Genomic DNA, 16,421 nt, shown 5'->3' with positions numbered 1-16,421 from the left:
GTTATTTTTTTCTGGCCATTTTGAGCCTGTAATCGAACCCACAAATGCTGATGCTCCAGATACTCAACTAGTCTAAAGGCCAGTTTTATTGCTTCTTTGAATCAGAACAACAGTTTTCAACTGTGCTAACAATTACAAAAGGGTTTTCTAATGATCAATTAGCCTTTTAAAATGATAAACTTGGATTAGCTAACACAACGTGCCATTGGAACAGTGATGTGATGGTTGCTGATAATTGGCCTCTGTACGCCCATGTAGATATTCCACACAAAAAAAATCTGTCGTTTCCAGCTACAATAGTCATTTACAACATTAACAATGTCTACACTGTATTTCTGATCAATTTGATGTTATTTTAATGGACAAAAAATTTGCTTTTCTTTCAAAAACAAGGCCATTTCTAAGTGACACCAAACTTTTGAACGGTAGTGTATGTAGGCTAAATGTAGCCAAATTCTTTCGGGTAAATGTCATGATCTGTGATCAATTTAGAATAGGTTAGTTTAATAGCCTACTGTTGCATGATTATTGTTATTCACACTGAGCGGCTGGACCTACGCTTTTATAGGCTTTGCCTTGGGCGCAAAATGGCGTCATAATGGCATTGCCATAACGCCATAGTTATTTTTTATTTTTTAAATGTAAATCTTTGTCAAACCCAATAAAGCCTGATATAAATAGTCACCCGGGGCTTTATTTAATGGTCATTTGGAATGTCAAGTCAATGAGCATTTTGGGTAAATAATACAAAACATTGAGGAATATTAAGTCGCCAGTACCATGTAACAGGATGATGCGCTTCTTTTTAGAACATCTGTGCAAAATTGTAGGAGTAGACCCTGCTTAGTGTATTATAATATAGATGTGTTGCATTGTCTTCTTTGTAGACCTTCAAGTTGTGTTCATAAGCACAGTGCACACATGTCCTCTCTCTGCCTAATATTTTTTATTTTATTTTAAATTTTTACGCCCTTTTCTCCCCAATTTTCATGGTATCCAATTGCTAGTAATTACTACCTTGTCTCATCGCTACAACTCCCGTACGGGCTCGGGAGAGACGAAGGTCGAAAGCCATGCGTCCTCCGAAACACAACCCAACCAAGCCGCACTGCTTCTTAACACAGCGCGCCTCCAACCCGGAAGCCAGCCGCAACAATGTGTCGGAGGAAACAACGTGCACCTGGCTCCCTTGGTTAGCGGCACTGCGCCCGGCCCGCCACAGGAGTCGCTGGTGCGCGATGAGACAAGGATATCCCTACCGGCCAAACCCTCCCTAACCCGGACGACGCTAGGCCAATGGGCGCGAACGCAGAGTCTCTGGTGGCGCAGCTGGCGCTGCGATGCAGTGCCCTAGACCCCTGCGCCACCCGGGAGGCCCCTCTGCCTAATATTTCAGACACTGTGTATAGTAGAACACACCACACAGACCATACAAATACACCCATGTCCATCAGTGGTGTGTATTCATGAATGCCAAGGTAAGCCAGTTTGGATTTGGCTTCAGACCAATCACATCACATTAGAAGTTGTCGTTATCCTCCGGTAGCTAGCTAGCTAAAATTGTCCCTTTCCTAAATTCGTCATGGATGGAGATAGGGATTTGGACTTGTGGTTTTAATTAATTCTCCATACTGGCCAATGATTATAACGGCGATTCTGATCAAACCATGAATTCATACATTGTGCCCCTGGCCTGAGAGGATGTAAGTTCAACATGTAGCTAGATGTAGAAATGTTAGGCTAATGTTAACTAGCTGGCCTGGCGCATCATTGCGCATTAAAGGGAAATTAGGCTAGCGAGCAAGCATTTTAGCCAGGTGGACTAGGACAACAAAAACTAAAAGCTTGTATCACAGAGTCATAGACCGTTTAGGCAACATGAAAGAGGAGGATGGTACTGGCATTTCTCTGCAAGTAGAGTCTCACACACACATAAATCATTACCATGGATAGCCACATCATATAGCTTATGTTGATTGGACTAAATTGTTTTTGTTATCTTTTAGTTGTCACTGTATTAGACTAAGCATAGGTGATTAGATGATGTTGAAATGGTGCTGGAATAGTGGAAGCAGCGCCTGTTTTCTTTGCAACTTGGTAACTCGCCTTGGTTATAAAGCAATAGTTAATTAGTTGTCGGAAGATTTAACTTGCTTGACCTTGCTGTATGTCATATAACTGTTTGTTACATGCAATATATTTTTACGCATTCACCGGACAGATGTTGCTCTTTGGTTTTGTGATGAAACAAAGGTGTGGTGGAATTTATTCTGCCATTGTGTCTTCTTATTGTCTCGGCCTTAGGTCTATATATCACAGTGTCAAGGCACATGAACTAGCAGGTTATAAAGCAAACAACGCAATTACAGTTGAAGTCGAAAGTTTACAAACACTTATGGTGGAGTCATTAAAACTAGTTTTTCAACCACTCCACAAATGTCTTGTTAACAAACTATAGTTTTGACAAGTCGGTTAAGACATCTACTTTGTGCATGACACAAGTAATTTTTCCAACAATTGTTTACAGTTGTATCACAATTCCAGTGGGTCAGAAGTGTACATACACTAAGTTGACTGTGCCTTTAAAGAGCTTGGAAAATTCCAGAAAATGATGACATGGCTTTAGAAGCTTCTGATATCATTTGAGTCAATTGGAGGTGTACCTTTGGATCTATTTCAAGGCCTACCTTCAAACTCAGTACCTCTTTGCTTGACATCATGGGAAAATCAAAAGAAATCAGCCAAGACCTCAGAAAAGAAATTGCGGACCTCCACAAGTCTGGTTCATCCTTGGGAGCAATTTCCAAACGCCTGAATGTACCACGTTCATCTGTACAAACAATAGTACGCAAGTATAAACACCATGGGACCACGCAGCCGTCATACCGCTCAGGAAGGAGACGCGTCCTGTCTCCTAGAGATGAACGTACTTTGGTGCGAAAAATGCAAATCAATCCTAGAACGACAGCAAAGGACCTTGTGAAGATGCTGGAGGAAACGGGTACAAAAGTATCTATATCCACAGTAAAGGGAGTCCTATATCGACATAACCTGAAAGGCCGCTCAGCAAGGAAGAAGCCACTGCTCCAAAACCGCCATAAAAAAGCCAGACTACAGTTGCAAACTGCACGTGGGGACAAAGATCGTACTTTTTGGAGAAATGTCCTCTGTTCTGATGAAACACAAATAGAACTGTTTGGCCATAATGACCATCGTTATGTTTGGAGGAAAAAGGGGTATGCTTGCAAGCCGAAGAACACCATTCCAACCGTGAAGCACAGGGGTGGCAGCATCATGTTGTGGGGGTGCTTTGCTGCAGGAGAGACTGGTGCACTTCACAAAATAGATGGCATCATGAGGTAGGAAAATCATGTGGATATATTGAAGCTACATCTCAACACATCAGTCAGGAAGTTAAAGCTTGGTCGCAAATGGGTCTTCCAAATGGACAATGACCCCAAGCATACTTCCAAAGTTGTGGCAAAATGGCTTAAGGACAACAAAGTCAAGGCGTGTGCGAGCAATGAGGCCTACAAACCTGACTCAGTTACAGCAGCTCTGTCTGGAGGAATGGGCCAAAATTCACCCAACTTATTGTGGGAAGCTTGTGGAAGGCTACCCAAAACGCTTGACCCAAGTTCAACAATTTAAAGGCAATTCTACACTCAATTAGTATTTGGTATGTAAACTTCTGACCAACTGGGAATATGATGAAAGAAATAAAAGCTGAAATAAATCATTCTCTACTATTATTCTGACATTTCACATTCTTAAAATAAAGTGGTGATCCTAACTGACCTAAAACAGGGAATTTTTACTTGGATTAAATGTCAGGAATTGTGAAAAACTGAGTTTAAATGTATTTGGCTAAGGTGTATGTAAACTTCAACTGTATCACAACACATAGGGGGAAAAAAGCCATATTACAACCTGCCTTGGCTTCCCTGATGATTTTACCCATGCACTGCTTCTGATGTCCATTCTTAACATAACCTCATTTATTTATAGATGGCTGTCCTGGAAATCCAGGCTAATGGGGATGCTGTTGTCTCCAAGGAGGCCATCACCAACGCAGGCCAGTCTTTGGAGGATCCCCTCATGAGAGTGAGTCTCACTCATGTTTCCTTTCATCGCCCAAATATAGCCTAGCAACACAGTGGGCAAATGCACAAAACACATGAACACATGAATCTTTCTCTGATTAAAACAAACACGTTGTCAATTGGATTTATTTAACTAGGCAAGTCAGTTAAGAACAAATTCTTATTTTACAATGACGGCCTACCGGGGAACAGTGGGTTAACTGCCTTGTTCAGGGGCAGAACGGCAGATTTTTACCATTCGGTTACTGGCCCAACGCTCTAACCACTAGGCTACCTGCCGCTGTCAATAGGGACAGGAGTTTTCCTTGACTGCGTGGCCTGACCAGGAAACCAGACAGAGTTTTTCCTTGTTAGGTCACATGGTCAGGAAAGAAAACCATCTGGTCAAGTTAAATCAAACTTCACATTTTAAATGGAATTTGACATACTCTACATTTATCAAACCCTAACCACTACATAGCTTTAACTTGGCTCCACTCCCTCTTGTAGGAGTTCACCCAGTCATGTGTACGTCATGAAGCCAAGCAGCGGCCCACAGCCCACGACCTGTTATTCCACCGCGTGCTGTTTGAGGTCCACTCCCTCAAGCTTCTGGCTGCCCACTGCCTCATCAGCAACCAGTGTGAGTGTTTCCTCAGTCTCTGGAGCCCCAAAGCACACAGCATGCAGTATGTGGAATTGCCGTTTGAGTGATTCCTCACAAAACCCAGACAAAAAAAATACCATGATTTTGGGGATGTTCACGACATTTCATCCATAGAATTGGAGGAAGGATTTGAATCTAAAAGCATAATTCAGAAATAAAACCTCTTGAGCTGACAGCCGTTTTGCACAGTTTTGATATGGCTGTATTCAACAATCTACCAAGAAGGCAATATTTTGAATAATGTAGTAGTTTTTCACCACCCTCAAATCTATGGCCTTTCGCTTTCACCTGAAATTCAACCGGAATGATCTAGTATATAATACAAGTATAATAAACCATATTCAAATATGATGATATCATACTTTACAATAGATATATATAGTTACAATCAGTTTTAGGAACATCTACCCAAAATATTTCACCTTTATTACTTTATCCAAAATATCATGACATTAGTGATAGTCAAAATTTGTGAATGTCTAAATCAACATTTTGACAATTTAAACAGCGTGTGTCCACCCTATCGACAAGGGGAGATGCGCTGTGAAAAGGGCGCTTTTTCTTGGTTCTATTCATGTGTTTTGTGTCTGTCTCCGACATAAAGAAAGTTTGACTTCCACACAAAATTACTTCTTTACTTATTTTAGGTTTAAGGAAGTGTGTAGGTCGCATTCTATATCATACAACTATGAAAGTTATATATTTAGAACCGCCTACTCAATCGGGCACTTTTTAAATTTTATATTTATTTCACCTTTATTTAACCAGGTTGTCTAGTTGAGAACAAGTTCTCATTTGCAACTGCGACCTGGCCAAGATAAAGCAAAGCAGTTCGACACATACAACAACACAGAGTTACACATGGAATAAACAAACATACAATCAATAATACAGTAGAAAAAATCTATATACAGCATGTGCAAATGAGGTAGGATAAGAGAGGTAAGGCAATAAATATGCCATGGTGGCAAAGTAATTACAATATAGAAATTAAACACTGGAATGGTAGGATGTGCAGAAGATGAATGTGCAAGTAGAGATACTGGGGTGCAAAGGAGCAAGATAAATACATAAATACAGTATGGGGATGAGGTAGATTTGATGGGCTATTTACAGATGAGCTATGTACAGGTGCAGTGATCTGTGAGCTGCTCTGATAGTTGGTGCTTAAAGCTAGTGAGGGAGGTAAGAGTCTCCAGCTTCAGAGATTTTTGCAGTTCGTTCCAGTCATTGGCAGCAGAGAACTGGAAGGAGAGGCGGCCAAGGGAAGAATTGGCTTTGGGGGTGACCAGCGTGATATAACTGCTGGAGCGCATGCTACGGGTGGGTGCTGCTATGGTGACCAGTAAGCTGAGATAAGGCGGGGCTTTACCTAGCAGAGACTTGTAGATGACCTGTAGCCAGTGGGTTTGGCGACGAGTATGAAGCGAGGGCCAGCCAACGAGAGCATACAGGTCGCAGTGGTGCGTAGTATATGGGGCTTTGGTGACAAAACGGATGGCACTGTGATAGACTGCATCCAATTTGTTGAGAAGAGTGTTGGAGGCTATTTTGTAAATGACATCGCCGAGGTCGAGGATCGGTAGGATGGTCAGTTTTACAAGGGTATGTTTGGCAGCATGAGTGAAGGATGCTTTGTTGTAAAATAGGAAGCCGATTCTAGATTTAATTTGGGATTGGAGATGTTTAATGTGAGTCTGGAAGGAAAGTTTACAGTCTAACCTAGGTTTTTGTAGTTGTCCACATATTCTAAGTCAGAACCGTCCAGAGTAGTGATGCTGGACGGGTGGGCAGGTGCGGACAGCGATTGGTTGAAGAGCATGCATTTAGTTTTACTTGCATTTAAGAGCAGTTGGAGGCCACGAAGGAGAGTTGTATGGCATTGAAGCTCATTTGGAGGTTTGTTAGCACAGTGTCCAAAGAAGGGCCAGATGTATACAGAATGGTATCGTCTGCGTAGAGGTGGATCAGAGAATCACCAGCAGCGAGAGCGTCATCATTGATGTATACAGAGAAGAGAGTCGGCCCGAGAATTGAACTCTGTGGCACCCCCATAGAGACTGCCAGAGGTCCTGACAACAGGCCCTCCGATCTGACATACTGAACTCTATCAGAAAAGTAGTTGGTGATCCAGGCGAGGCAATCATTTGAGAAACCAAGCCTATCAAGTCTGCCGATGAGGATGTGGTGATTGACAGAATCGAAAGCCTTGGCCAGGTCGATGAATACGGCTGCACAGTAATGTCTCTTATCGATGGCGGTTATGATATCGTTTAGGACCTTGAGCGTGGCTGAGGTGCACCCATGACCAGCTCTGAAACCAGATTGCATAGCGGAGAAGGCACGGTGAGATTCGAAATGGTCGGTAATCTGATTGTTAACTTGGCTTTCAAAGACCTTAGAAATGCAGGGTAGAATAGATATAGGTCTGTAGCAGTTTGGTTCTAGAGTGTCTCCCCCTTTGAAGAGGGGGATGACCGCGGCAGCTTTCCAATCTATGGGAATCTCAGACAATACGAAAGAGGGTTTGAACAGGCTAGTAATAGGGGTTGCAACAATTTCGGCAGATCATTTTAGAAAGAGAGGGTCCAGATTGTCTAGCCCGGCTGATTTGTATTGGTCCAGATTTTGCAGCTCTTTCAGAACATCAGCTATCTGGATTTGGGTGAAGGAGAAGTGGGGGAGGTTTGGGCGAGTTGCTGTGGGGAGCATAGGGCTGTTGACCAGGGTAGGGCTAGTCAGGTGGAAAGCATGGCCAGCCGTACAAAAATGCTTGTTGAAATTCTCAATTATTGTGGATTTATCGGTAGTGACAGTGTTTCCTAGCCTCAGTGCAGTGGGCAGCTGGGAGGAGGTGCTCTTATTCTCCATGGACTTTAAAGTGTCCCAGAACTTTTTTGAGTTTGTGCTACAGGATGCAAATTTCTGCTTGAAAAAGCTAGCCTTAGCTTTCCTAACTGCCTGTGTATATTGGTTCCTAACTTCCCTGAAAAGTTGCATATCACGGGGGCTATTCGATGCTAATGCAGAACGCCACAGGATGTTTTTGTGCTGGTCAAGGACAGACAGGTCTGGAGTGAACCAAGGGCTATATCTACTCCTGGTTCTAAATTTTTTGAATGGGGCATGCTTATTTAAGATGGTGAGGAAGGCACTTTTAAAGAATAACCAGGCATCCTCTACTGACGGGATGAGGTCAATGGCATTCCAGGATACCCCGGCCAGGTCGATTAGAAAGGCCTGTTCGCTGAAGTGTTTTAGGGAGTGTTTGACAGTGATGAGGGGTGGTCGTTTGAACACAGACCCATTACGGATGCAGGCAATGATCGCTGACATCTTGGTTGAAAACAGCAGAGGTATATTTGGAGGGCGAGTTAGTTAAGATGATATCTATGAGGGTGCCCATGTTTACGGATCTGGGGTTGTACCTGGTAGGTTCATTGATAATTTGTGTGAGATTGAGGGCATCAAGCTTAGATTGTAGAATGGCCGGGGTGTTAAGCATGTCCCAGTTTAGGTCACCTAGCAGCACGAGCTCAGAAGATAGATGGGGGGCAATCAATTCCCATATGGTGTCCAGGGCACAGCTGGGGGCAGAGGGTGGTCTATAGCAAGTGGCAACGGTGAGAGACTTATTTCTGGAAAGATGACATTTTAGAAGTAGAAGCTCAAATTGTTTTGGTACAGACCTGGATAGTAAGACAGAACTCTGCAGGCTATCTCTGCAGTAGATTGCAACACCGCCCCCTTTGGCAGTTCTATCTTGGCGGAAAATGTTATAGTTAGGGATGGAAATTTCAGGGTTTTTGGTTGTTTTCCTAAGCCAGGAGTCAGACACGGCTAAGACATCTGGGTTGGCAGAATGTGCTAAAGCAGTGAATAAAGCAAACATAGGGAGTAGGCTTCTAATGTTAACATGCATGAAACCAAGGCTTTTACGGCACTGTCAAATTTGGCATATTTATTACATTTTGGCCTTACACAGGCCTCCTTTTAGACTGCGTAATGTTTAATTTGTAAGTGCTACAAACCAAAATTGGTGTCAGATGAAGCTTTACTGCTTGTTCGATAATATGAGTAGTATTTTGATTTCAATAACTTTCCTACATTAATTTATGAATATTGAAAAATATGAATATTGAAAAAACTATTTTTTTTATTTAATAATTGTTAAATATATTGTTGAACATAATATGCTCTACGGGCATATCAAAGTTCCAGAGTGGAACCTCTGCTAGTTTTAAAGTTATGACCCATTTTATACAGAGAAATTGGTATAGGTAATGTAACCAATCACAACCCTCCTTTTACTTGTATCATTGCACATCCTGCAAATCGCCAGTAGGGGGGGACCATTTTGAATCCATTTTCACATTCACTCTGTTGGTAATGCTTACAGGTTGGATCATAACAGTAAAAGTAGCAGAGATTCCACTCTGGAACATTATTATCTATGCATAATCACTTTACCTCAACCTACATGTACACATTACCTCAATTACCTCGACTAACCGGTGCCCCCGCATATTGACTCTGTACCGGTACACCCTGTATATAGCCTCGCTACTGTTATTTTATTGTTGCTCCTTAATTATTTGTATATTTTTTATTTTATAAATGTTTTACTTAAGTTTATTTTAGTAAATACTTTAACACTTTTTCTTAAAACGACATTGTTGGTTAAGGGCTTTGAGCAAGCATTTCACTGTAATACCTGTTGTATTCGGCGCATGTGACAAATAAAATTATATTTGATATGCCCATAGAGTATATTATGTTCAACAATATAGTGAAAAATTTGGATCAAAAACGTTTTTTTCAATATATTCATGTTTATTTTTCAATATTTATAAATTAATGAAAGAAAACACATTACAGCGAAAGTGGTAAAGCTTCATATGACACCAAATTTTGCTTTGTAGCACTTACAAATTAAACATTATGGAATCTTAAAGAAGGCCTGGGTAAGGCCAAAATGTCAGAAATATGCCAATTTTGATTAATTATTTCTCAATTATGCTTTTAGAGACAATTGTCAAATATATGCCAACATTCCTTCAACCACAAGACCGCTCTTTGGATTAAATGTTGTGAAAATCCCCCAAATCATGGTATGTTTTTGGTCTGGGTTTCATGAGGAATCACTTTTATTTTGCCGGGGGAACCAGTCTGTTTGGCTAGCCTGGGTACCAGTCTGTTTGGTATGACAAGGAGTGGCATGATGACACGAACAGAGTGGTATCCAGGCTAGCCATTTCTATGGGAGAGAGAAAATGTTTCCACATTAATTTCCTTTTTGTCATGTGACAGCTGAAAAATAGTCTTATGTAGATTTTGTGGGATGTATCTTTCGTTACAATGGAAGTGGAAACATTTTTCTATTTAATTTGCTAATAGACAACCTGGTGTGGAATCCATGTAAAGCTCCCTTTCCCCTCTCTATCCAGACCTGCTCCCAGAGAACTGTGTGGAGGAGAAGACCAAGTCCTTTGATCCCAACGGTCTCATGGCGGAGATCAAACATGGCGACCGGCCTGGCGTGCAGCTCAAGTACTCCCATGTGTCCCCTTTGGAGCTGGACAAGTTCCTGGAGGACGTCAAGTAAGGGCTAACTCCACTCACCCATTGGGCTCAGGTCAAAAGTAGAGCACTATATAGAGAATAAGATGCAATTTAGGACGCAACCTGAGAGGACTGCCTTGTTCATTATTATATACGCACCTGTATTATATACGCACCTGTGGCTCCTGACTTCATTTTGAATCCCCCTCCTCAGGAATGGGATATACCCCCTCATGAACTTTGCGTTATCGCGGCCCCACCCCGTTCCCCGTGCCCTCTCCCTGTCCCATGAACAGGTGGAGTCGGTAAAGACCCCCACCCCTGAGCCCCAAGAGACAGAGAGCAGAAAGGTGAGGTCTGTGTGTGTGTGTCCGCATCTCATTCTATTTGTTTATGTCTGTGTGAGAGAGACAGTGTTGCAAGTTAAAGTACGCTTATCACTCTAATGCAATGTTGGTCTGATGGTGTGCTGCAGGTAATTCAGATGCACTGTAACTTGGAGTCAAATGAAGAAGGGACCAAAACTCATGTGAGTTTGATTATAATCTTTTAAGTAATGGCGTCCATCTCACGGCAGCCTTTTGCAGTTACCATAACTGACATGACAAAACATCCCCTCTACTTATTTTTTTTATCCTTGGATCCCCACAACTAATTGCATTTGGGGGATAAGCATATTCTGGGTTAATGAAATGTATTCCTCTCTCCTCTCCTTAGCTCTCTCTGTTTCTTAAGATGGATGACAAGCTCCATCGACAACTCAGCTGTGACATCCTTCCAAGTGAGTTCTAATGGACACTTTCATATCTGTTAATACAGTTAATTTATTGCCACCCTTGATAAAGATGAGCAAAAAATAAATAAATACAAATACTGAGCTCTATTGTATGCAACAACAAAAAAAGTCACAATTATAATACACAATTGCTCAGATAGAGATTTTTTTTACACCCCTTTTTTCAATACCTCACCTTGCGAGGATAATGGCACTGAGACTTTTCCTCAAATGTTTTATGAGATTGGAGAACACATTGGGAGGGATCTTAGACCAATCCTCCATGCAGAATCTTTGCAGACCCTTGATATAATTAATATGCGCTTATGGACTGCCCTTTTCAAGTCAAACCACATGTTTTCAATGGGGTTCCAGTCTGGAGACTGAGATGGCCATTGCAAAATGTTGATTGTGTGGTCAATTAACCACCTCTTTGTGGATTTTGATGTGTGCTTGGGGTTATTGTCTTGCTGGGAGATCCATTTGAGGCAACCAGGTTTTGGGCTACATTGTCCTGGTACTGGGTAAACTTCATAATCCCGTTGACCTTAACAAGGGCCCCAGGACCAGTGGAGGCAAAATAGCCCCATAACATCAAATATCTACCACATTTTAACAGTAGGTATGGGGTTATTTTCTGCTTATGCATCCTTATTTCGGACGCCAAACCCACCACTGGTGTGCTTGGCCAAATAGCTCAATTTCCATGTCATCTGACCATAGCACCGTTGCCAATACCATTTAGTATACTCCAGGGGTTTACATTTGTTGGATGACATGAAAATAGAGCTCTTTGGCCATGCACACCAATAGTGTTTATTGCATACTGTTGTATGAGGCTCAACTATTTTGAATGAATCTTTCAGATGACAGCTCCAAAGACCTTGCCAATGAACTTGTTCACTACGCTTTCATAAGTGAGGTAGGTATTATTTTTGCGTAATGTTATTGCAAATGGCCTTAATCATTATAATCGATATCCTGTAATGATCTAACCCTGTGTAATACCCCCATGCAGGAGGACTGTGAGAAGCTGGCAGGGTTCCTTGAGGATGCGCTCACCAGACACAAGGGCAAAGCCTCTGGAACCACACAGTGAGAAGGGTCCGTTATCAAAACTGGCTCACAGAGAGGGGCCTCATGCATTGACCAGTCGAACAGAAAGAGAAAGGAGCCAGAAGGCAGGATCCCTCAGCCAGGATCAGAGGGGTCGTGTCCAGTGATGGTTTGAGGGATTGGGCCTGGTGATTGGGACTGGGGCTGATGATTGGTGGATCATCCCATACAGGGCTAGGATAGGCCAGGATTGAGAGGGACAGGAAGCATCTCTGGTTGGAGGACCCATAGACATCATGGCTACAGTGCATTCGGAATGTATACATTTGTTTACGTTACAGCCGTATTCTAAAATGGATTATAAAAAACGTTTCCTCATCAACCTACACACAATACCCCATAATGACAACGTGAAAACAGGTTTAAAGAAATATTTGCATTAAAAATATTTAATTGTATTAATAATAAAAAACAGATACCTTATTTCAGTATTCAGACCCTTTGCTATGAGACTCGAAATTGAGCTCAGGTGCATCCTGTTCCCATTGATCATCCTTGAGATGTTTCTACATCTTGATCAGAGTCCACCTGTGGTAAATTCAATTGATTGGACATGATTTGGAAAGGCACACACCTGTTTATATAAGATCCCACAGTTGACAGTGCATGTCAGAGCAAAAACCAAGCCATGAGGTCAAAGGAATTGTCCGTAGAGCTTCGAGACAGGATTGTGTCGATGTACAGATCTGGGGAAGGATACCAAAATAATTTCTGCAGCATTGAAGGTCCCGCAGGAACACAGTGGCATCCATCATTCTTAAATGGAATAAGTTTGGTACCACCAAGAGTCTTCATAAAGCTGGCTACCCGGCCCAACTGTTCAATCGGGGGAGAAGGGCCTTGGTCAGGGAGGTGACCAAGAACCCGATGGTCACTTTGACAGAGCTCCAGAGTTCCTCTGTGGAGATGGGAGAACCTTCAGGATCGAGGTAAAGATGAACGGAGCAAAGTACACAGAGATCCTTGATGAAAACCTGCTCCAGAGCGCTCAGGACCTCAGACTGGGGATAAGGTTCACCTTCCAACAGGACAACGACCCTAAGCACATAGCCAAGACAACGCAGGAGTGGCTTCTGGTAAGTCTCTGAATGTCCTTGACTGGTCCAGTCAGAGCCCGGACTTGAACCCAGTTGAACATCTCTGGAGATACCTGAAAATAGCTGTGCAGCGACACTCCCCATCCAATCTGACAGAGCTTGAGAGAATCTGCAGGGAAGAATGGGAGAAACTCCCCAAATACAGGTGTGCCAAGTTTGTAGCGTCATACCCAAGAAGACTCGAGGCTGTAATCGCTGCCAAAGGTGCTTCAGCAAAGTACTGAGGAAAGGGTCTGAATACTTATGTAAATGTTATTTCAGTTTTTTATTTTTCATACATTTGCAAAAGATTCTAAAAACCTATTTTTACTTTGTCATTATGGGGTATTGTGTGTAGATTGAGTGGAAAAAATATATAATACATTTTAGAATAAGGCTGTAACGTAACCAAATGTGGGGGGGGGGGGGGGGGGGGGGAAATCAAGGGTTCTGAATACTTCCCAAATGCACTGTATGTTCAGCTATCCCACAATGCAGTGGAAGATTGACAATTACCCCTGCCTAAAAAGGGATGTAATGCCTTAAAATGTCTTCATGACTTTGTTCCTCCATAATGCCACTACTGTTACTGTACTGCCAGTAGAGATATTTCCAATGATGGATGGACATAGTTAATTCGATACGAACCAATAAAACAGCTATGTTTTCATGTTAATTTACAGTACTTTAATTAATAGTTTATAACTCCAGAAATGTTAATTGTTTTTGGAAAATAATCTTAAAAAATAAGAATTTTTATAAAATGACTCCCTAGTTTTATAAGCCCCAGCAATACCTACTGTAGAAATGTCTAGTGAGAGTAACTTTGACAAAGATGAGAACCGTCCAACATGCACTGGTAATGCTAAACATGCTAACACTTAACTTATTCATGTTTGCATAGTTTTATGAACAGCATTGGTGTTGCACAGACCTCTTTTTCTGTTTAAGTTTTAATGGTGTATAATGGTCTTCAAACATACTCGCAGTGCATTCTACCAATCCTTTACTAGCCTGAATGACTCTCCATGCATTAGTAGTAATGAGCAATGAGATGATGCCTCTCTTTTAGTCTGTAGTGCTCTTTAAGGGTTTTCCCTGTGAAAGTGTTCTGTAAGCCAAAGACTTGCAAAGTGCCTGTGATGGCAACCTACCATGTACAAAACCCATAAAACATTACACAGCAACATAAAGCAACTTCAGAATAAGATGAAAAACTCCCCTAGACAGTCAACAATTCAGGCTATTGTGTTGTCAACAGAATGATATACTTTTATTTTCCTTTATTCTGAAAACCAGATTGTGAATGTGAAGAGGGGCCACAGCAGAAATGTTTAAATCCATTCTAGAAATAGAATTGTAGCTAAACACATAGAATATGTGTACTTAATATAGTGAATATACTCCACTCCAATTGAGACATTTTAGAACAAGAATATAAATGGAGGGTTTTCATAAATATTTCAGAAGAAATAAAGCCCAGAATAAAAATAATTTGGGAGCAATCAATTGCTGGTTTACTGAATGATACAGATATTGTATCTTAATTTGATCATTCTGTTGTCGCTGAGAATTTTCCTGCACCGCAGGAAATTCAAATGAGACTTGTGATTTACAAAAATTCACTGAAAACCCGCAGTTATCTTTTTCTCTCGCTCGCTCAAATGCCAAAGCACCAGATTGAATGTCGCAGTAGTACATTTATTCTAATGTACATCAACAACTGTTATTTTCTATAGCTTAATAACACAAGATGGATATTGGTCTCCACTACGACATACAAGTGTATTCGAAATATAGCCATAGGCTACACCTAAACCATAGCCTATCAAAACTAATTTCCCATTTGGAAATTCTTTTTTTTTATAAGTTTAATGAAATCCTGTTGTAGGATTATTTTACTCCTGTGACAAAACTGGTCAAATTAAGATAACAACTACAGTACACAACACAAAAAAGCATTATATACTTATGTACAGTAGGTTGAAGCTGAATTCTGCGTTAATAAATGTGCTATTTAGCCTTTATGTCCACAGATCCCTAATCTCGGTTAACCCAGTAGACTGTCCACAAGAGATTAACAGATCCCCAATGCCTTTTTAAAGAAAGCAAGAGTCAAGTAATAAGGGATTTTGGACTAAATGGATTTAGTAAATTATGGATGGCTTTAAAAAGTTGCCAGTGTTTTTAGGGAGGAGAAAAAAATTAATGTTCTTAAATCAATCTTGAACAGTATATATTCTTCAGTATCTGCATCTGTTAACAATATTACATTTGTTTCTTATGCTATCTGTAAAGCTGTGGCCCCATTACAATTGCAGTCCTGTACAGATGCTGCATAATCTGCTAATTTCTCTTAAAATGTCCAGCCTTTTATCAGCTAGTCTCGAGGGAAACATTTCTGGGAGAAGAGTTATCGGTAGAATATTGTGTAGATAAATGTGTTTACCTTGAACAGAGGTGTGAATGCTTAGAGTGGTGCTGCTGTTGCTCTTATCTGGTCTCATAATCTGCAATGCATGTATTAATAATAGCTGAAACTGTTCAGACTTTGCTTTTACAAGATTGCCTTAGTCATTGACTGACTCCAGGGGGGACCTGCTCAAGAAAAATGTATGCCCATTCATCAGTCTTTTTCTGTAGTGATCACTTTCTCCTCAGTGTGGATTCTGTTGAATTAATGTAGGCTCTGTATTGTACTGGACGTGTTCTACTTATCCTTCTGTAAATTATTGTACTGCAATGAATGACAATAAAAAAAAATTGTCACATCATGGTGAGACTGTTTGAAGATTATTATTATTCTTTTAAATATATTATTGGTCTTGGTGTCCTGACAAACATTTAAACTTTAAGACACAGATAAGTAACCATTTTCTCCCCCCAAATCAAGCTGTTACTTTCAGTTCGAGGGGCCTAACAGCAGACAGACAGTGACCAGGGGGAGGTCACACTAGTGAAAGAGGTTTTACTTAAAGGGTCAATCTGTGATTGCTACATCCTTTTTTTCTTTGAGAATATAACTTGCCTCATCAAATTAAAGTTTATTTGTCACGTGCGCCGAATACAAAAGTGAAATGCTTACTTACAGGCTCTAACCAACAGTGCAACAATGGTATTAGGTGAACAATAGGTAAGTAAAG

General features: G+C 41.1%; 1 protein-coding gene across 4 annotated transcripts in view; it reads left to right on the top strand.

Annotated features, from left to right (window-relative positions):
* Positions 1 to 16,052, top strand: part of LOC139583799 (nuclear receptor-binding protein 2-like) — an 82,445-nt gene extending 66,393 nt beyond the window's left edge. For all 4 annotated transcript variants that reach the window (XM_071415270.1, XM_071415269.1, XM_071415271.1 and 1 more), the window contains exons 10-17: positions 4,009 to 4,104; positions 4,593 to 4,725; positions 10,197 to 10,350; positions 10,526 to 10,661; positions 10,787 to 10,840; positions 11,029 to 11,092; positions 11,953 to 12,008; positions 12,105 to 16,052. In XM_071415270.1, coding sequence (XP_071271371.1) covers positions 4,009 to 4,104; positions 4,593 to 4,725; positions 10,197 to 10,350; positions 10,526 to 10,661; positions 10,787 to 10,840; positions 11,029 to 11,092; positions 11,953 to 12,008; positions 12,105 to 12,185 — 774 coding nt within the window. In that variant the 3' untranslated portion in view covers positions 12,186 to 16,052. The remainder of the gene's footprint in view (positions 1 to 4,008; positions 4,105 to 4,592; positions 4,726 to 10,196; positions 10,351 to 10,525; positions 10,662 to 10,786; positions 10,841 to 11,028; positions 11,093 to 11,952; positions 12,009 to 12,104) is intronic.
* The last annotated feature ends 369 nt before the right edge of the window (positions 16,053 to 16,421 follow it).

The sequence above is a fragment of the Salvelinus alpinus genome, chromosome 8 (genome assembly GCF_045679555.1).
Source record: "Salvelinus alpinus chromosome 8, SLU_Salpinus.1, whole genome shotgun sequence".
NCBI classification, from domain to species: Eukaryota; Metazoa; Chordata; class Actinopteri; order Salmoniformes; family Salmonidae; genus Salvelinus; species Salvelinus alpinus.
This window is presented reverse-complemented; position numbering and strand designations above follow the sequence as displayed.